This window comes from Calonectris borealis, chromosome 2 (genome assembly GCF_964195595.1).
Source record: "Calonectris borealis chromosome 2, bCalBor7.hap1.2, whole genome shotgun sequence".
Lineage (NCBI taxonomy): Eukaryota > Metazoa > Chordata > Aves > Procellariiformes > Procellariidae > Calonectris > Calonectris borealis.
This window is the reverse complement of record NC_134313.1, coordinates 32,991,998-33,014,360: the sequence shown is the minus strand read 5'-3', so window position 1 is coordinate 33,014,360 and position 22,363 is coordinate 32,991,998. Positions and strand designations below refer to the sequence as shown.

At 41.9% G+C, this 22,363-nt stretch overlaps 1 protein-coding gene across 1 annotated transcript in view; it reads right to left on the bottom strand.

The window, feature by feature from the left end:
- Nucleotides 1-22,363, bottom strand: part of ZNF704 (zinc finger protein 704) — a 94,871-nt gene that overhangs the window by 5,448 nt on the left and 67,060 nt on the right. The window contains exons 3-7 of the mRNA XM_075141598.1: nucleotides 20,397-20,500; nucleotides 16,202-16,434; nucleotides 12,603-12,703; nucleotides 10,288-10,549; nucleotides 5,834-5,938 (exon numbers count right to left, since the gene is read on the bottom strand). Coding sequence (XP_074997699.1) covers nucleotides 5,834-5,938; nucleotides 10,288-10,549; nucleotides 12,603-12,703; nucleotides 16,202-16,434; nucleotides 20,397-20,500 — 805 coding nt within the window. The remainder of the gene's footprint in view (nucleotides 1-5,833; nucleotides 5,939-10,287; nucleotides 10,550-12,602; nucleotides 12,704-16,201; nucleotides 16,435-20,396; nucleotides 20,501-22,363) is intronic.

The window sequence follows — 22,363 nt, the reverse complement described above, 5'->3', positions numbered from 1 at the left end:
ATAAATACAACCTTGCATTTTGCACAATTAAAGGACACTGGGTCTGAAAAGGGCCCCACTTCACAAATGGAGTATACAATAACACATGATTATCCTGTCTTTTTGTCAGTCTCTCAGTCATCCAGAAAACAGATCATCAGCAGTAACTTCGTATTTTTATTTCCAAATCAATTATGAAAATGCTGAAAAGCACCAGTCCTCATATGGAGGTGATGCTGGCTCAGTAAAGAAGATTCCCAGTTAACTACTGCTGCTTGAGGTCTGATAGACAGATCTTAATTCGCTTAATATCTGTCGCATTGGCACTACATATTTTTAGTTAAGAAACCTGCTGCTTTTCGAAATATACGTTAGACGTGCAGTTGCCTTTATCCACTAAACCTGTCATACCCTTAAAGACTGGTATGAGGTTTGTTTGGCAAATCTTGCCACGTAAGATCATGACCTTTTTTCCTATCTTTTATCAACCACTTCTCTTGTTTCACCTAAGAATGATTGAAACACTGAAGATAAAATGCAAAGCAATAACACTTTTCTAGTCTTTGGCATTTACCACACACTGTACAGTTTTTCAGTCATTACCAGCAACCAGAGATCTCCAGTCAATTCTGCTAGGGTTCAAAAACATCTTAAAAACCAGAAAATTTGGATATCTACTACTACTAACTGATACACAACATATTCCTTGGTTATCATCGAACAGAAAAGTACTTTGATGGCCTCCTATGTTATAAGCAATTATCCTGCTTGCTTCCAAACACAGAACAGGCTTGAGTTGTAATTGCAGCGTGCAGACTGCGTCTTCCTTCACATTCTCCAGAGAGGGGCTCTGCACGATGGTTTCCATCAATTAGCATACCAAGAAGGCTAAACTGCACTGAAGCTGAGCTTTAGTGTACTTTGATACGCTTTGCAGCAGGTCTAAACAATACCAGTTAGTTGCACTTCTTTGTAGGAGACACAAAGTGCAGATCAAGAGGAGGGTGTGAGAAGGCAATCCTTGCCCTCGGAGGCTTTTCACGTTTGAAGTGTTGTCTACGCAGAGAATTAATGAAACTACAGCGTTTGTTAGAAGGGAGGACCTGGAGTTTCCAGTTACAGCTCCTGGGGGCAACTGTGGTTACAGAGAAGAATTGTGATCTTCAGATTATCAAACTTAAAGATCTTCTCCTGTTCAAACTTTTTGGGTCTTATGAGCAGGCAGGTAAGAATCAGTATCACACAGCAGAGATCACACTGGTGTTTGAGACGACTTTCATTCTATGTTATTAAAAGTGGAACTGTATGGTCATTATGTTAAGTCCTCCAGTACCAAGAATCATAAAATCATTAAGGTTGGAAAAGACCTCTAAGACCATCCAGTCCAACCGTCAACCCAACGCCACCATGCCCACTAAACCATGTCCCTAAGCGCCTCATCTACACGTCTTTTAAATACTTCCAGGGATGGGGACTCAACCACTTCCCTGGGCAGCCTGTTCCAAGGCCTGACCACTCTTTCAGTAAAGAAGTTTCTCCTAATGTCCAATCTAAACCTCCCCTGGAGCAACTTGAGGCCATTTCCTCTCATCCTATCGCTAGTTATTTGGCAGAAGAGATCAACACCCACCTCGCTACAACCTCCTTTCAGGTAGTTGTAGAGAGCAATAAGGTCTCCTCTCAGCCTCCTCTTCTCCAGACTGAACAGTCCCAGTTCCCTCAGCTGCTCCTCATAAGACTTGTGCTCCAGGCCCTTCACCAGCTTCGTTGCCCTTCTCTGGACACGCTCCAGCACCTCCATGTCCTTCTTGTAGTGAGGGGCCCAAAACTGAAACACAATATTCGAGGTGTGGCCTCACCAGTGCCAAGTACAGGGGCACAATCACCTCCCTACTCCTGCTGGCCACACTGTTTCTGATACAGGCCAGGATGCCATTGGCCTTCTTGGCCACCTGGGCACACTGCCGGCTCACGTTCAGCTGGCTGTCAACCAGAACCCCCAGGTCCTTTTCCTCTGGGCAGCTTTCCAGCCACTCTTCCCCAAGCCTGTAGCGTTGCCTGGGGTTGTTGTGGCCGAAGTGCAGAACCCGGCACTTGGCCTTGTTGAACCTCATACAGTTGGCCTCGGCCCATCGATCCAGCCTGTCCAGGTCCCTCTGCAGAGCCTTCCTACCCTCGAGCAGATCAACACTCCTGCCCAAGTTGGTGTTGCCTGCAAACTTAGTGAGGGAGCACTCGATCCCCTCATTCAGATCGTTGATAAAGATACTGAACAGGACCGGCCCCAGTACTGAGCCCTGGGGAACACCGCTCGTGACCGGCCGCCAACTGGATTTAACTCCGTTCACCACAACTCTCTGGGCTCGGCCGTTCAGCCAGTTTTTTACCCAGTGAAGAGTGCACCTGCCTAAGTCGTGAGCCGCCAGCTCCTCTAGGAGAATGCTGTGGGAGACAGTGTCAAAAGCTTTACTGAAGTCCAGGTAGACCACATCCACAGCCTTTCCCTCATCCACTAGGTGGGTCACCTGGTCATAGAAGGAAATCAGGTTGATCAAGCAGGACTTGCCTTCTATGAACCCGTGCTGGCTGGGCCTGATCCCCTGGTTGTCCTGCACGTGGCTCATGAGCGCCCTCAAGACGAACCACTCCATAATCTTCCCTGGCACCTAGGTACAGACTCCACCATTGCTCATGCCACTAGAACTACTTGCATCATTTCATTCATCCTCCTCATACATCCCCATGCTGTGCCTTTATTTTTGAGCAAATATGAACTTGTCGTTCTGCTCCATGCAGAGAATCACACCTACCAGCGACTCTTAGCTGTGCCAACACTCAACCTGCTCTTGCACCTGCGAAGTTATCTTGGGAAAATGGTAAGAAAAAGTGTATTTCCCATCTGCCTCGGGAATCTAACTTACACGATTCACAGCACAAAGTATAAGGACTTTGGAGGTTCCCCTAATTCTCCTCGTTTATGGCTGCAAGATTTCTAGATAAATGTCTATGGTTAGATGCTGTGAATACCCCTGAGCCTAAAGCAGTTGCATCCTGAACCCCAACTGATTCAGCTGTACGTACAGCTTGTTTTGAGGCGCTTAGGTACTTGCTGATAAGCACACATTCGCAAAGGCCGTTCGGTGCTGCTCTGCTAAAGGCTGCCCAAAAGTGAGGACTAAATGCAATTCATGACGTCTGTCTGAACACCCAAGTTCCCCGGACAGCGATCAGGGAGTGCTCAGTGTCATCAAAATTCAATGTTTACAGGAATGAATGGGGAAACACCTAAGGTAGGTATCAAAAAACCCACAAAAGATGACTATATTGAAATTTCATCTCTCTCGTGGACTTAACTGCTGACATACAGGCCTAGAAAGGAGATTGTTCAAAACCAGGATTCAACAGCCCTCTAACAGGTCAAGGACAGAATGGCCCCATTCCAACATCACTAGTAACGTGAAGAAATGTGTAGATTTACGCACTTCTGCAAATCTGTACCTAATCCTTTCCTGCTCAGTGGTTTGTCCAGGCCACAAAAGTATCCCAAAGCCATTTTAGAAAACTGCTTGAATAAATATTAAGGGTCAGTCAAAAAAGTAATGGTTTGGACTTACTCTCTGAAATTCCCTTGGGTGCTACAGATGTGTATCTAATCTCAGGGACCATGTACGTATACAATTGCATGAGTTTATAGTATGCTGGCTCTGTCACATAGCCTGGGCTTAAATAAACCTCATAAGAGAAGGAGAAAGTCCCCTATACTACAGCTTTCCTAAAGTAGTTACGCTCAGTGTAAGGGTGGGAATTGACAGAGCCCTGTTTTTGTAAGGCAATATCTAATTTACTTTGAAACAGGAGAAATGAAACTTTCATTTAATATACAGTTATTTAACATCACTTTGCATTTGCACCCTCACTTACTGCACATAATTTTCCACTGCAGGCAAGCCTTTGTAATTCATAAATGATCTCACTGATGACAGAATAGTCTAATGTGTGCAAACCTAGTTTTTTCTCCTCCTTTCTTTTTTTTTTTTTTTTTTTTTTGCTAAACAGCCTTAGAAATGTTGTTAGACAGAGATATAAAGGCAGTTCATATGGTTCTCTGAGCAGCTTATAATTCTGCCACCATCACTGCTTCCCCAGGTTTTTGTATTGGGATTATTTTTAAATTGTACTTAAATCATTGGCATCTCCATACAATTCTCAGAAAGTGATTTGGCATTTCTTAAATTCTTTTGAGAACTCTCACTTCTACAGCCACAGATCAACGTTGTTGCTGAACAAGTAAACTCAACACATATGTGTCTAATCCTGTCCTCGTAAGTGTCTGATTTACAATGTGGCTAATTGCATTTTCAGATTCCCAACACTCCTGGCACCAATTTCTGCTACTCCACAAAAGCAGCCAGTTTCGTAATTACTCCATATCAACCCCATTGTTGGGAAATCAAATTCTCAAGGAACTTCATGGATAGCACGCTCTGTCAAGGCACTCTTGTTCAAATTGCTGCCAGCATGATGTCTTTCACTGTTAGTTGTTCCTTGATGGAATTTAATAAATATTCATTGGCAGAGTGCAATGTAATTGATTCAGCCACTTTCATTTTTTATCAGGCCGGCAGGATGCCACAGCCTCTGCTGAAAATCCCCACGATTTGCCAAAGGTCGACAGTAAGCAGCTTTGGAGATTCATTTGATGAAAAGAAGGGAGGGAAATAGTATCTCTTATCACCATGTCTAATATTCACTGTCAGGATAAAAAAAGCTATACAGTTCTTTGGATGAGCAACGTACCTCACATAATACACTTTAAAAATTCATAAATTCATAAAGTGTAATATTAAATGAAATGTTATGATATCAGAACAGTTTATGATTAGAGAATATCAATTTATACTGAAAAATGCTTTCCAATAAAAATTAGGATACATTACATTAATATTTATTTCTATTTACTATACAGAAGATTTTCCACTACTCATAAATAGTGATTTACATTTACTTTTAGTATTCACCATGCTAGGCACTCGAAGCCTAATTCCTCTGAACTCTTCATAAAGGTTTTTAACTCCCCCTACAGTATCCACGCCTATACTGCGTTACATTTAGGACTACTGGAAGTCTGTTTAAGCAGAGATCCCATTTCTGCAGTCCTGTTCATGAAATCAGGCCTTGTACACTAGCTTTTTCGAAGAAAGGGTCAGAGTTGACTTTACATCTAATACATACATCTAATACATCTTCATTAAAAATGTGTCAAACTGCAATATGTATTAATATCAAAATGCAGTATGTACTGAACATATTTTCTGTATAAAAGTACACAATTTTCTGATATCAATAGGGACTACATATATGTAGCCTACTAGAATCAGACTTTGCATTTCATCTTATTGTTTCTTTCGGTCGCCTTTCAAATATACTTCATCTTCAGAGTTCATTTATATAACAGCCCTGCTGCTTGAATCCAATTAGTCTGTTAGCATAACCATTACCTCACTGATTTTCCATCTAGTTTTGTAAGAAATCTCTTAGTGGCTCAAAAAGGAGCAGATAGTGCTGGGCTCTGCACCTACCAGAATGTTCTTTTGTAAGCATATAGTTTAAAAAAATATATATTATAGATCCAATTCTCTGCTTGTAGACACTGATGCAAAAAAAAAGTAACTGTACTGAATTAAAGAGACTGGCAAAAGTGTTAAAATCAGCATGCTGGCAAATTGAGGCATATATTTAATTTGCTTCTTTTCGGTATCTGTTATGTAAAATTTACTTCTATCGTGAGACACTGTGAAACAAAACAGAAATTCTAAAAACTTATTAATTTTTTCTTTTTTTGTCGTTCACTTACTGGAATGCCAGTGAAGGTAACTGGAGGCGACTGCCAAGAGATGCTAAAGCTACTGCCATTGGGAGTGAATTTTGCTGACCCTGGAATGTTCACCGGAGGAGTGGCCTGTGTGAAAAGAAAATATTATTCCAGTAAGAAGAACCATTCCTCTTCCAAAGCATTTCAAGGGATCTTTCACTCCTTGAAACTGTAAATCTACAAGAGACTTTCCGAGGTGGAAAAAACACTTCATGGTGCTGACGGTGACAAGCATTTTACCCTTATGAGAAGGATAATCATGGATAAGCCAGTAAGGAAGGGACATATTTATGTATCACTGTTCTTAAAACCTTGTTTAAAAAAAGATGATAGCTCTCACAAGAATCCACACAAAACCCTTAAAAGCCAGATTTGATAAAAAACCCACACAAAATCAAACACCATATACAAATAAATTTTAAAATAATGATAGCTAAAACAGCAAAATTATTACAAATGATCACCTGCTCCACAGTAATAAATAAGGCAGTATTTGAACTGATGGCAGCTGATTTAAACAACTGGAGAGCGGCTGGCGAGGCTTCTTGGAGAATAGGGTTAACGACCAACAGTAAGGGTTGGCCATTTCTTGTTTATCAGATAAATGTTATTAAGAATCATCCCAATTAAAACAGTCTTTCCTATTAAAAACAAGGAGCTGAAAATCATCCTTGGGATTCAAAAAAACAGCTCTTAGAAGACTCAGCTAAAGCAAATATTTGAAGGACCCCTGGGCCCCTTGAACTCTTATGTTCTTCCCATCTGGGCTGTAAATACCCACTGCTGCCCCAGGGTGCAATACCCGATAATCTGAGCTCAGACCGTTGAGCCTCTTTCATCTTGTGCCTTCCCTCTGGTTTTCTCACTGGGCTATGAGCCCTCAGGAATTCTTCCCTGCCCCTTTTTGAATCCCATTTAATTTAGAGAGTCAGGAAATTCACACCTTTGCAGTTACCCGGCCTAGCAGGAGCGCAAGCAGCCACCATGAACACAGGCTCCCTTTGACTCTTGAATTTCAAGCTTTCACCACAAAAAAAGGCTCCTTGGTTTAAACTTATAAAGAACTTGCTATTAAAAATGAGCTTTTACTACTGCCTTTCAGTTGCCCGCACCTGACAATAACGCAGTAACACTTATTTAAGTAGTGTTTGTGTTTGAGGCTGCTGAAGTTGTCTCACCGCTTCAGGAAAGAGCGCTTCCCTGAGCTGCCAGGCAGAGAGGAGTGACGACAAACTGCAACCTGACAGTCCCCATTAAAGATAATCTTCAGAGTAAACAAGTGCTGAACCAATCCCCGGAGTCTCTCCAAGGAAAAGAAACCGAGACCACCGGATGCCTCCGTCTACGGCAGCGATGCTCTGCGGGCTGCCGAGCCTGCTGACAGCTCCAAAAGAACAGGCACGCGGAGTAAACATCCACTGAGCTCCATAAAATACAAAAACCTCGCTGAAAGGCATCAAGAAAAATTTGGCAATTCCAGATGGTACCAGTGGTGCTTCATCACAACCCTATTCAAACGGGAAGGGATGAATGACCACGGCACTGCTGCCGGGAGGAACTGGAGGCAGCTGGGTAGGAGCGAGGCGGCACTGCCTCCACTCAGCATCCCACCGGGATATCGGCTCAAAGCTGGGTCACAGCACGGCGACTTCCTCAGGTATTCAAATAAGATCCGCAGGGGAAATCCTAGATGCTGAAAGAGCCTGCCTGTAGTTCCTCTGTACCTAAATTTAACAGGTACAGGCACTAGTTTCATAACAAAATGTGAAGTATGAGAAATTTAAAATTGCCGTAATTTGCAGTTGCCTAAAATACCATGGCGCTCAATTCTTTTTTCTCAGTGCCTAAATATCTACCTCAGACATGAGCAGATTTAGACAGTCAATCACCTTGTTCGTTTGTTTCCCTGAAGTGCATCTTTGCTCATCAAGCACACTCACCTTTTTCAAGCAAACATTTTAGAAATCTCTTCCATACAGTAATGTCCTGGTTTCGGCTGGGATAGAGTTAAAATGATTTAATGAAAATAAGATCAGGCCCAAATACAGCTTTTCATTCAACTCCACTAATAACATTCAATAGCCCTTTCAAAATAACTCACTACTGTTCTCCCTGACTCCCCAGCTCTCTCTCCTACGCTGAATTTAATTTCTAGCCTAAGAAATACTGCCTATATGTTTTAAGATCAAATGCTCTCCTCGAATCCAGAGGGATTTGTTCTGTACTGCTTCTTTGCTGTTTACAAAGCTATCTTCTCCAAGGAAGACGTTAGACTGTTCTAGCATAATCTTTCTTTCGAGTTCCTCCATTGCAGTTCACCTCATTTGCTGTACTTTCCACAATTTCTTCAATTATTTTTCTAAATCTTTCCTCATCCATAGGACCGGGTCAGAGAAGAGAGTCAGGACTTGCCTGATCACTTCCCCTTGACTCCTTTCTTACTACAGGTATTATATTTGCCATTTTCCAGTCATATGGGAAATGGCAATTAACAGATCTGTTTAGGATTCCTGTGATCCAGCTTTGGGTTCCCTATTTTTCTCCCTTTTTTAATAGGAATCCTGAGATGAATATTATTCAGTCTCTCTTATCTGAGTTCCTTGAGCAAATTCCCTGAATTTTGCCTCTTCACTCCCAATGAAGTAATTTCCACTTTCATGCTCTCATTCATATGAGAGATTGTTTTCATCACTACAATCCCATTCAATACTTCGTTGCAGTTTTGATACAGATAATATTTTTATCAGAAGTAAAAAAAGTTTTGAAATTCTCTATATGGCTCACTTCAGCAAGCAAACTGCAGGAAATACGGTGGTATTAAAGATGCTGTCGTCACCTTCCCTTCTATACCCTTTTACAGAAAAGATTAGTGACAAGATGCTTAAATGCTACGAGTGAGAGCTGGGCTCAAGTCCTCCTCTTGCTGGCGAGAGTTGAATCTCCACCTTACCTCCTGGAGAGTGCTCTTCTTGCTGGGCTAGAGGGACTCTAGCACAGGATGCCACTGACCTGCTCTGTAGAAGCTGCCTCCTTTGCAAGGACAACCTGAGTGCTCGAGCAGGGACCCTGCCTCCTGCTTCCAACAGGAATGCCTTGAACAGTGTGGACTGCGTCACTCCTCGCTGATGAAATGAAGTATTGAAACCAGAGCAACTTGAAAAGGAGACAGGGCTCAGACACTTAGTCTCGTGTCGTGGAATACATCAGTTCAAATCCAATTCAAATGGCTTAAACATTTGAACTAGGATTTCTTTAGACAAGTGCTTTACTCAAAGGCTGCCTATGAAAAAGGATCAACCGAGTCTCCAAATTGCAGGGAAGACTGTCACGACTGCAAACCCCAAATGAAGTGAGACTCTTCTCAGCAGCCTAGACTTCGTGCCTCACTCTGTGAGAGGCAGGGCTTAAGCTAGACTGAGAAGAAAGTCCTTCTCCTAACTGGCTTGATCAGTCCCCAGGTTGGTGTGCTACCCGATGCAGCTCCCACCTGAGATGCCAAGCTTCCACCCATGCTTTCTGCCGTGCATGAGAGTCTAAAACAAGCCTGTGAATTCTGTGTAGTTCCCTCTGCCCTTTTGGTGGGTCTGCTCCAGACATACAACAAAAAGGTTTCATGGACAATGCTGTATACAAAAGTTATTGCATCTGATAGATTTAACAGAGTTCAATTCTCCGATGCATACACAGGTCAGGGACCACACTACTTCAAAGCCTCTACTCTTCTTTTCTCATATGGTATCCAGACCAAAACATGTCAAGTTTTAGTGCACTTCTACAATTAATGCTTTCTGTCTGAACTTAGTTGGAAGTTTTTGGAACAGCAGTTTTTGGATCTGATTGGATTTTTGCCATTTGCAAAGCATTACCTCTAAGAGTAAGAGGATACCATATATGCCTTTTCATTCTTCCTGCTCTACTTCACATATGCAAACTGACATCTCACACTGTACAAATAAAGGAAATTAATTGTTCCTGGCATCCCTTGGGTACTTGCCTACAGACACATCCAGCACAAGCAGAGCTGAAATGGAGACTCTGGGAGGGATTCAGCTGACTGAATGAGAATTTTTACAATGCAGGAGACCACATCTGAGCACATCACCTTGGGCCCTCCTTATGGTTAGTGGAGAATTAACTGATGTAGGCAGTGGGATACACAGAGCAACTCTTCTCAACCTGAAGTACGCACCCATGTGTGGCTGGATAAATAGCACCCCGAAATCTACCAGCTATAGTGGAAGCACAAAACAAACAAACAACTAGCTCAGAAGCGGACATGTAAATTTAAATGAGATGAACCCATTGGGCTGCCCTGAAAACTTTTCACCCATTAAAACTAGACTTGGCTTTTTAAAACCCAAACCTTGTGATCTGACATTTCTTTATACATTAATGACATCAGTGTAATCAATGGAGTTCACTCTCACTAGCGTTACCTGGTAAGCATGGTCCGTGTGTACGAGGTAGAGGTTGGTGGGAGCTGAGCGGCTCAGAGGTGTCATCAATTTAGTCTCGGTTTTGGCACAGGAAATTTCAGGATGGATTGCGTCTTGGGTGGGAAAGGAAGGAGGAGATGCTAAAGATGGAGAGACTGGGGAAAGACTGCTTAAGCCATCAGCTACTGAGTCTGTGTTGAGCCTGATTTCTGTATAGTAAAAATCCTCCTCTCCATCACTGTAGTCAGACTCTCCTACACGTCTGTATCAATACAAAAGAATGAAGGACTGATTAAATGAAAGCAAGAACCCCAAGGTGAATTTTAAGTTCTAGATGCACAAGCAAATACATTCATACTATCAATAAATTAATATTGCTAGTTTCAACCCTACCTATTTTATCAGCATTCTAGCTGCAGGGAAGGGGAGAGGAAAAGAAAATCATCTAGCCTGAAGGGAAAAGAAGCAGGAATTAGATTTTTTTTTTTTAATCTGTGTGTTATTCTTGCCCAATTCTTTGGCCTTGGAGTAGATGTTTAACTTCTATGCTTCAGCTTAAATATCAGCTTCTCATTCCTAACTACTGCAGTTAACAAGAATCTCAATGCACTTTGACTTCAGAAATGATAGAGCAGCCACAGAAGGATGAGTAAAGATAACAAACATGGGCAAGATATACCTCACTAATGTTACGGCAAACAATATGCAATTTTATCATAGGTTACTTAATTAAACCAAATATGATTATGGCTGTGGTTCACTGTGACTTTCCTTGGCATAACAGAAGAAGCTGCTAGAAAACAGTCTCACCATGCAACTCACTTGGACACAGGTAGAGAAAGGACATATACGGGCTGGCCTGCCAGTGCAGGATTTTCTGGTCCTACTCTCCAGAAGCAGACTTACTGAAGGAGGAGATGTAAAAGGTTTAATTGCCCCTGCATCCCTGGCACTATCTGCTGTGTGTTTGAGCGCAAGTCCTAGGAGCGAAGCAGCCCAGTTAAAGCAGCACTTCCCAGTAGGCTACATGTTACCTTGAAGTCCAAAACAAACCACTGTTTTAGCACGTTCATAATCCAGATGCTACACAGATCTAACTCACAGTTCATATATGTGTACTTTCTCCTGAATCTTCCATATGGTCCTCCTGCCTGCATGTCCATATCAGGGCTGAACACTGAGCCTCTCCTTTTCCAGGCATGCACCCCAAAATCAGCCCCTAGCCAGTTCTTCAGCGTGTTTGCCCATATACCTCTACCTGTGGTCCTCTCACCACCTTACTCAACAGAACTCGTTGAGAGGGCATGGGTTCAGCAGGTTTGAAAGGCTCTACCAGAAGTACTATCTGAAACCGCAGCCAGTCACTCAGCAAAACTCTCTCCGGCAAAGTTACAAACTCCAAATTTCAGGGAAGTTCTGCTGTTTACTTCTCCCTCTCCCGTGCCACGAAAAGGATGTCCCCGTAATATACAGGACAAAGCAACACTTGTTAACTGCATTTTGAGAGAGATTTTCTCTGTTTCTGATAGCCTCACTCTTGAGAGCCTAAGCCCAAAAGCAATTACTATGACCTTTGCAAAACTCTCCTGAGCTCCACAGCAGACTACTTCCTCGTGGTCACTTCAATTTTTAAGCACTGGGTAACACAGACCTACACAACAGAGACGTATTTCCAAGTACCTAACAGGTGAAGATCATGAGTCCCCAGTGTAACTATATATGAGACAGCTAGGTCACTCAGTGAATTGCACAGGAGATTTCAATTACAAACTAAAGCTTTGAAAGAAGCTTGTGTCATACAAGATTCATTTGCTTTTGCTTCTAGTCCAAGTAACGTACACATGAAATTGCAGCTCAGTTTCTTGTTCTTCGGTTTCTTAGGGCTTGGGGGTTTTTTTTGAGTTAATTTGACTCAGAACTAGCACAAACACCTGATCTGATGTGAAACAAAGCTGGAAAGTATTCATGCAAGACCCTGAAACCTGCTGTCTTTCGCACAGCGTCAGCCTGGATGTATCATGCGGATAGCACATGTGAAGTAAAGGCCACTGAGTTGCGCTGCCATTAGGGAAGTGCAGTATGACCTAGAGCTGTATTTGACTTTCCAGTAAAGTTCACAAAAGTTCAAGAAAGAAAGTGCCTTGCTGTTGGAATAAGTTCCCGTTCACCTTGAAGCACTAGTCTGCAATTTCCTCAGAAACCTAGGGACCTGAGACAGAAAAGCCAAGGACAAGCCAGTCCACCTTCCCGGGCAAGTGCAACTGCTCCCCTTCTATACCAAATCCTTTAGACTTCTGAAGAGACTGCTCTCTTACCCAAGGTGAATGGTCCGTATGTGTTTCTGAATCCCTGCAGCTGTGCTCAGTACCTTCCCACAGTTTTTCCACAGGCATTTGAACATCACCTTCATGGAGTTCTGGAAATCATGAGTAAAGCAACATTAGTTGCATGGAAGATAGAAAGAAAACCAAACCACCCAAACCAGATATATAGTTACAAAACACTGTGAAGGTTCAGAGCTTCTAAGTCTGAATTTGTAATGATGTAATCGTCTCTGTCAACAGCGTCATGCTACTGAACCCAACAGAATCCCAGTGAAAAGCCACAGGAGCAGCTTGTGCCAAAACTTTACCTCTCCCCACTCTTCGGCGTGGCTTTTTCATTTCCAAGTTCCAGTTTCTGTCTCCCCACTAAAGGAGGTAGATGATATAAAAACTTCCCACACTTCTTTGGAGCCTTTCAAAGAACAACTGATGAGGACTTCTCACTTAATGCAAGCCATCTTCTTAAATTAAGATCTTCCTAAAGCAAGCTCTTATGAATATTTCTGCTCGTGAATTTTGCAACACAGAAGAAATATTGTGCCAGAAAACCATAGCTTCTGCAATGACAATATTCACCCACGAGCTGGCAAAACCTGCTTTTATTTAATTCAGGAGCTGCTGTGACTCTTACTTGGACAAGAGAATGAGAAGCCATCCAGCTGTGTTCAACAGTTTTAAAAGAATATGTGTATAATCTTATTTTAATATTCTTGTTATATTCTTTAATATAACTTCATTGGCCTAAACTGAGTTATCATTGATTTAAAGCACAGCCAACAAGGCTATAACCAGCCCAATCTTCAATATTTTGAAGACTCTGGAGAAAAGTAGTCTTAATTTAAAGCACAGTATGTGGTAACAAACAACACAGATGTTGCAGAACTGAATAGATTTTTTTAAAAGCTAATTTGACCCCAAAACAAAACCTACTTTATAAATTTTAAATTAAAAAAGAATCTAAATAATTTGTACTTCTCAAAAGTCATTTTCTCTATTATTACAGAACACATTATTAAAGAAAACATGAAGAGCTTCAAAATACTGTATTATTATCCTATAATTTTAGTTACATGTAAGATTAAATGAATATATTCATATAAAGCTTGATTAAAAAAAAAAAAGGGAACAAGCATATCCTTAGAGTTAAGTACGTGCTTTGCTGTGTCTTGAACAAAAGCTGACTTGGTGCTTTCTTCAATTTGGATCCTTTGGAACTGCATGCCAGTAGATGGTAAGTTTCAGCATTTGCTAGAAAGATGATGATTAAAATATAATTTTGAAAAATGTCAGCTGATGGGCTTTTTAAAATACAAGTTGATCGTAGTGGCATGTTCTCATAGTTACTTGGCAGTTCTAACATCTCCTGTTTGAAAGTACGGAGGCTAAGGGCTTTAAGATTTGAGGTACCTGATCATACTGTTTATATGAAAAACAACTACTTTGGAATAAATTCTACATAAATTCCCTCTACAATTTTTGATCTGATAATACAATTACCATTCAAATAGATACAGAACTCTTTTTTCCTAACATTAAATGTAATCTATCTAGCAATTCTGATAGATGCATTTTTTACTTTTATAATATAATACTACATACTATCATCAGCTCAAAAACCCACAACCAACCACTGCGACAAGATAAGGACCATACTTATCATTTACATCTTAGGAATTCTGATATGACATCATGAACACCATATCCATCTTTATGAGCACAGAATGGTTAAACATCAATCTGCGGTTTGATGGTAAAACCAATCTCCTAGCTCCACTGTGCTTTTAGCTTTATTGTCAATCCTAGGACTCTGCAAAAACCCATGCATTTTAACATAACCAAATGAAATCTCACTCAGTAGAAATACATAACATAAACCATTCTTCCATTTCTGACTAGTAAAAAAATTGCTTAATCAGGCTTAATGTTTTATTTAAGAAAATAATGGAACATAAATGGTTTGGTGAAGAATAACTACATTAGTGGAAACTTTTAAGCAAGCAACTTTCTTAATGGGAAGCGGTTGCTAATATGACATTTTCCAAACATGAAATGGAAGAAACTTTAATGAGTAAAAACAAGGATGCCAATCACTCTATTTCCAGGTTTATTCCTTCTGATTTTTGCAGCCCTGAAGAAGATACAACCTGAACATTTTTATTTCAGCTTCTAAAGGTGCAAAGCTGTACTCAGATAAAGTACCATGCTGGGACTAGAATCAAAAAAACTGCAGGAAACACAGTTCATTTATAAAACAAAGTTTGGCAGGTAATATTGTTGTTTATCTACTTTAAACATTTGCCATACAGAGGAAAATCCCTGTGAACTAGAACAGATAGTGTAATAGATCTGTGGTGGGTACATAAATAGAAATATTCGAAAACAACTTGGGTAACAACAAAGATGGCAGCTGCAAACCCATCTGTCTCACCACAGCTGAGCAATAAGAGTGATGCTAATAAGCTGAACTTTAACTGAGAAGTAAAAGGCAAACCAGCACGCTTCTGCATTCCTACCCCTCCTGTACCACACCCTCCAAAATCATCTCTGTCTTTAGTTTAACGGTCAGCTCTAACTTCTAATTTATTATAACAAAGGTGTCCTCCAAAATATTTTTCTTCCTTTTTAGCAAGAAGCACAAACATTCTACACCCCTCTCCCACAAACAAGGGCAGAACAGTGTGGGTCAGCAAATAAGCAACTTCTGGAGCAAAAGGATAAATCTGAACAGGTTTAAACAATCATTAAAACTTCTTCCTGCTGGTGATGAAGCAATTAACTGTCTCAGACTGAGCCAGAAACAAAGTCACTAAGCAGAATGAATTCTCTGTTTTTTTCTCCTTCTTACAAAAAGCCCTTTTTCATCTTGCTGTGTAAAATCTGTCCTGTTGCGTTGAGAGGGAAGGAAACTTGGACTAGTGCCATCTCTTTGTTTTCTTTTTCTTCAAGAAGAGCTCGCTTGCTAGCATAACGGTGCTTTTTTGGGGTTAGTTTTGGGCTTTTTTTTTTTTTACACTGTGTTTTATTTAGTCTGCTTTTGCACTCCTACAGAGGATAAATTTGGTCACTGCTAATACTGTATCAAAAGCCATCAGGTTTGATCTCTCTCTCCTCTTTTCACACCATATGTTTGAGCAGAGGAAGCTTCACAGTATTAAGGTATCTGACATGCTGTCAGACAAACAGCACTTTCAGGGAACAAGAAGTATTAAGGCCATATCCAGTTTTTGTGATGACATGTAAAGGCTGCCTGTTGCATACTGCACAAAAAGAATTTGCCAAAGTAGGATAGAAATCCCTTGAACGGCCAGAGGCAACACCTTCTGGAAATCACTCTAGTGTTTTCTGAGCAGGAGGCTCTGTAGAACCTCATCATCTGCCAGGCAAATATGTGGTGCTGATGGCAGCATGTGTGTGCAGTGGGTGATCAGGTTAAACGAGACATAGTGACTAGGCTAAGTACCTACGTTAATTGGATGCCAAGGAAGGATACACATACAGAGCTGTTTGGGTGACCTGTTCCTTTCTTACAGCAAAATAAGTCTACCAACATCCTATCTGCCCCTGGGTATGGAATTTAACGTGAGGCTAACCTTTCTCTTCCTAGGAATGGGTTCATCAAAGAGAAGGTTGCTTGTTTCGGCTTCATCAATACCATCATCTGGCTGGGAAGGTGTCCGAAAAGCTTTGAAGCTATCAGCTGACAGAGGTGGAGATGGGGTGGATGGGTTGGACTGGTCACTGGGAGCGTTCCAGCTCCAGTATCCACTGCTGCTGGTACTAGAAGGCACAAATCCTCCTTCTTTCCAAGATCCATTTAGGGATTCTGTCAGGAACAACAACAGCCATCGTTATAACAGTATCATGTGTTAGGGCTAAGCGGCTCTTTTATCTAAGGCTTAGATGCCATGTTGGTAGTTAACTGTACTTTCAATAAAGGAAAACGAAAGCATTGGATGTAGAGAGGACAACCACATCTAACCCACTGCACACAAACTACATATTCTCCATTTGATTTTTCAGGTGTTTTTAAAAAACAAGTATTTTTCTAAAAAGAAATATATGGTTTGGAAAAATAACCTGTTCTGGAGCATAAACCTCAATCAGCAGTCAGATATTGCATGCATGATTAAGGGAAAACATTCAAATACATCCTCAAGTTTCAACAGGAACACATGACTGTGGTGGGGCGTCAGAGCAAGCTCCAAGCCACCACACGGCCAACAGGAGATCCCCTGGGAGAGGGACATACACTCTGAGCCCCAGGACACTAACTAGATCTGCAAAAACATGATCACCATCCCAGTACTAAAACACCAAAGAAAACCATAATTATACTCTAACTGCCTTCTCATAATCTCCCAGTGTACACACCTCTGCCTAATTTGAATCTCTAATTGAGGTGGTACGTATCCTTGGAAGGATATCCCTTTTTCTTCGTACACGTGTATCGTTAGGCATCTGGTTTCAGAAGTGGGACGCATAGACACTGGGTCATCTCCACACCCACTCGCTGGAGGAACTCCCTCCTCACTGCAGCAGTTCCCCTGACATTAGGTGGTAAGCAGGCAGACGCTTGGACTAACAGGTTATTCTACAAGACAGTGGGTGGGAGAAACAGCACTGCTTTTGCAGTCTGAGGCATGGCTTTAGCCATGCTTCACGTGCTGAGGTCCTCAGGCGTTAGACATTGGCATGTCACTCTTCCCAATCCCTGAAGGGCTTTTGGCAAGAGAGGAGTATGGAGGCCATCGGCTCAGCAAAGGTATGGCCCGAGCGTGTCCGCCGCTGCAACCACAGGCGGCTCTGCCTGAAGCTTCAGGTTCTCACAGGGCTTGAGCACAGGGACGGTTTAGGTGCAGTTTCTCCCTAACTCAGGCATTGGAAGCTTTTCCCAATGACACCGTAGGTGCCTGAATATTGTGCAATACCAGACTTTGGAGTTGGCAAGCAAATAACACCTTATCTGTTCATGAAACATTATTTAAGTGTGAGACAGAAGTCTTTTCAAGCCAGCGCCTGCCTTTAAGAGTTCTGCAGAAGTCACTCCTTCATTCCTTCTCAATTTCTTACAGATAAATTTAACTAATGACATCAGCAAGAAAATAATGTCTACCACCTGCTACCAAAAGCTTAACCCAAAGCCAATGAATTTTTATTTTTTTTCTCCTAATTAATTTGGTTTTGGACGAAACCCTTAATGATTAACATCAGCTGCTCACAAAACAGAATGCAGTGCTCCATCATGTAAGCACATGCATAAAAATACCCCCTTGCGTAGGCAGCAGCCAAGTCCCTGTATTTACTGATCAGGGCCGCAGAGCATAAACGGGATCAACCCTCCCTCCCCCCTCCAAATTCCTCTTTGGAAAAGGACATATACAGTTCCGGTAGCTAATTAAGTTAACATATGAAAATGTCATGTTTTGGTTCATGATTAGCCTTCATGTGGCTGTAATGGAGGTGGGTTTTGTTTCTTTTAAGTATTTATACTTGAGTCTCGTACATCGAGAGATGTAAATCAAGAACATTTTTAAAGTAGCATGGAAAAGACTGAATGAGGCTGACAAAAGGGAAAAAACAAACGCTGTTTCTCATTAATACTAACAAATCTGTCAATATAAAGAAGTTTAAAATATAAATAAATGGAACTTATTCTTACTTTGGGGCTTTTTTCACATTGCTAAAGTTGCGTGAAAGAGAACCAGACCAAATATTACTCAGCTGCAGGAAAACAAGGGCCAAACTCTGATCCAGTTTACATGGGTGATCACTCCCAGTAATTCCAGCACAGATCAGACTTTAATATTGATGCTAATGTTATTTTTTGTACTTCCAGGCAAAATTCCATTTGTTTAAACAAATGTTCCTTTAATTACACTGCTACTTACTGCCCTTTTCTGGAAAAGGATGGAGTAGGAATTCATCATTAGTACATTTGCAGCTCGTATTACTAAGATCAGAGCCGAGCCTTGCAACACCAATTGAGCTTTTTATCAAATTATCAATTTTCAAATCTTTACACTTTTATTGAAGTCTTTAGTAGTCTTCACTCGGGCAAAACTAAGACATTCAGGGAGAAGGTGCCCAACAACAGCTTCAAAATCTTGTGTGTGACTACAGAAAACACATGAATTATTTTTTCAGGCTTGTTTTCCCAGATTTTGGGAAACAAGCAGACAAGCTACGTGAAGAAATATCAAAGAGCACTCTGGCTGCATGAAGAAATATCAAAGGCAGTTAACAGCTACCATTCACCTATTAGCAATTCAAAAGGGCTTGTTTGGAAGATCTTTCCAATTGACAGCTGCTAGCTAGTGTGCACTGCCGGTCCTGACAACTGTCATCTGCTCAAACTGTTTAAGGTGGCAGATACTGCCTTGCCCCACATGCGAGCAGCTCCCCGTGACCAGGGATGCAACGTGGGCCACGCGCGTGCCTCGGCTACTCCAAATCCCTGCCTGGCACATCTGCACGGATCCACCTTCATCTGTGCTTTCAGCTGTGAGCTGGAACAGCTGGAGAGCAGGTATGTTTTCTCCCTTCCATTGGCCTTCCCTGGAGGCTGGCAACCTCCAGCTCTGAGGTGGGACAGTCACTGGGGATGTCACCACTAGAGGTTTCCCAGGGGTCCTCAGAGCAGTGATGCTCCATAAATACTTCTGGTTTTAACATTTGGTAAGTGTGTTGAAAGCACACAGGCAGAAGCCATGGGTGTTCATGGCTAGACTTCCAGCTAGATGGATAGAATTTAAGTTTTCTGGAAAGAAATGAAAAAACCCACACTATTTGTTCAAAAATCTTGAAAGCTGGGACATTCCTCATGGTACAGATTGATTTAAGTACAACATCATTCAGTGGATTGCCCCTGCTTCCACGAAGAACTGTAAAGACTATTTCCCTATTAATTTGCAGTTAGTATTCATCAAAGTACTCCAATTATTTACAGTAGAAGGGTATTTAGTATCGATTTAACAGTTATGAGTAAGAAAAGCCAGTCGTACAAACAATGCTGAGATATCTTAACAAGGGTGTCCTAATTTAAATTATTCTTTAAAATACAAGACTTCAAAAAATTTCTTGTAACTCCAGTCAAGCTTGCACAGATTAATTATATTTCTTTAGCAATCTCATTATTACCATTAACTTTTCAGATTTATTTCTATTTGTGTGTCTTCTGCTATACCATGAATGGAGTAGTCTTTTAAGGGATTATGGATGGGATGATAGACCATCAGAGAGTTACAAAGGGCACAGGAATTGAGGGTATAATTGTGCATCAGCAGACACAGACCTGTCGCTGTGCGCTAGTGGCACAGCACACGGCCCCTCAGCCGAGGGCTGTGATCTGGAAGTGCTTTGCCTCACTGTAGTGTCGAGTAAAATCCGATCTGATTTCCTTGGGGTGGGGACAAGAACAACTGCTGTCATGTTTACTGCATATGTGCAAATGCAAATAAGCTGTTTGGAAAACTAGCGTTTCAGCAAGGTCAGGAAACCTTCCGCAGTGCTGATCTCCCATTTATGAAATGGGGCATCTCCTGTTTCATCAACTGAAGCTGCTCTATGGTTACGGAAGAGGTTTCTTCTCATTTCTGCCAACGCTGCACCAAAAACCTCGACTATGTCGGAGCAAAGCTCACTCAGTATGATGCCCAGCACGCATGGGCCACTGCCAGAAGACTCACCCTTTGTCCTCCACCATGGCCACAACTCCTGAACACAAGCCCCCACATACAGGGCACCCCTCCCAGCAGCCCCTGCCCCAGCGCTGCTCTGACGGCTTACCGTTGGGTCGGACAGGAGGGCTGCGGACCAAGGGGCTGGTGGATAAACTGGTGAGTACCATGGCTGCTGTTACTTTATCCATGTCCAGTTCTTCTGAAGATTTTCTGAAACACAGTGAATGGGAGGCAAGAAACATGTCAGCAAACACTTAACTTTTTTTAGTGGTTTTTTTTTTTAAATAACAGACCTAACCCTAAGCCACTAACTGAAGCAAGCCACCAAGCAGAGTTCTCAAAGCTTTTGTCTTCTGGCAACCTGAGCATACCAACTGGCTACTTTAAGCAAACCAGCTCAGCATAAATAGGAAAAGCAGTGGAAAAAGAGAATACATCTTTGCATAAAATTGTCAGGATTATTGTGACCCTCCATTAGTTTGAACCTGTTCCCCTTTTTCAGAATTTCAGCTATTCATATCCTTAAAGCTAAGTGTCTGTTTAAGTTTTTTTTCTTGGATGAAGACATAGAGATGCAAAACCAGGTAAGATTACCCGTAACATTAATAATATACGCTACTCTCTGGAGGGTGAGGAAGAACTATGAAGTGGAACTGAGGGATGTGATTTTTTCTTTGTTGCTTCTGCTTAACACTATTAACCTTCCTGTACTCTCTCCGAAAGACTGATCCTAAAATTTTCCTAGTCCGATTATAAACTAATTATTTAAAATAATTAGTAGATTGGCAGAAAAACAGTGCAGGCGGTGGAGGGGGGTTTCTGCAGGTGTCATGGGCACCCAAGCCAGCGGGACAACGCAGTGGAAAGAGAGGGACTCGTCGCTGCCTTAGCTCAGCTTCGCTGGGAACTGGCCCTAAGTGGCTGCTTTGATTCATGCAGTTAAGACCAATGAATTTGGGGGGGGAGCGGAATCAGGAGACAGACAGAGGAGAGGTCATGCGGAAGGGGTACTAAGGGAGAGGAGGGCAGCCAGCTTTCCGGGGGAGGGAGAAGAGGATTTGGAGACAACAGATGCCTCCAGAAACCAGGCTTCAGTGACCCCTGCTCAAGGAGCAATGTTTTTTTTAGACAATGCAGAATTTTCATTCGCTTTAAAAAAGTACATAGTATCACTTTTTTCTTCCAAAAGTAACTTTTCCTGACAGGTTAGCAGTACAATGTACCATTTCTGAAGAGTGAACATACCAAAACAAAACTACTAAACCCACTAGGTTTAGCAGACTTCAGCTTTTTTCATCCTTGTGGGACAGTGGTACCAAAGGAGACAGCTTCTTGTAAACGTCTGCTTTCAAACACACAATTCATCATCCAAGACCATCTTCTCATTTACTAGAGATCAAGTTAAATTTGTTCTTACAAAAGGACACTTTTCCCCCCTCTATTCTACATTGTGGGGTTTCTAGAATTTCCTCTGTGCCTTGCCAGGAGCTCTACTTAACCATCAGGTTGAGTCTTTATTTAAAGCCCATTATGAGAAGTGTTCAGCCACCTGATGTTTTCCGTCAACTGTTGATCAGCAAGTCACCAAATCACCATGCTGCTTGCAGTCCCCTTCCGAGAATCCCATTTCACCCATCAGGTTAAAGGCTCATTAACTGGAAACTACGCTACAGTCAAAGTCTCTTGAAATTCTAGTGAGCAAACCTCAACTTTGTCCGTGAAACAGTTCACAGATGCTTTCTGACTGATGCAAGGACCCACGCAGATGCTGATGAACACTCTCCCATGCCGCGTAACAGCTTAGCTCTCATGGCTGTCTTTTGCAACACATCAGTGCCTGGAATCGAAATGCTGATGATGGTTCCTGATGCGTTCTGATTATAGCCATAGAAGCCCTCCTTTCCTTCAGCCAAGGTTTTTGCAAAGAGCACAGCAGCCATATGGTCATCACCGAATCCTGGAAAGGTCTTGGATATCTGCTATAATCAGCTAATACCTGAATCCATCACCCATCAGGTCCTCTCGCCGGCAGAGGAGTATTTCACTCAGAATGCCAAATTCCTCTGGGTCCAG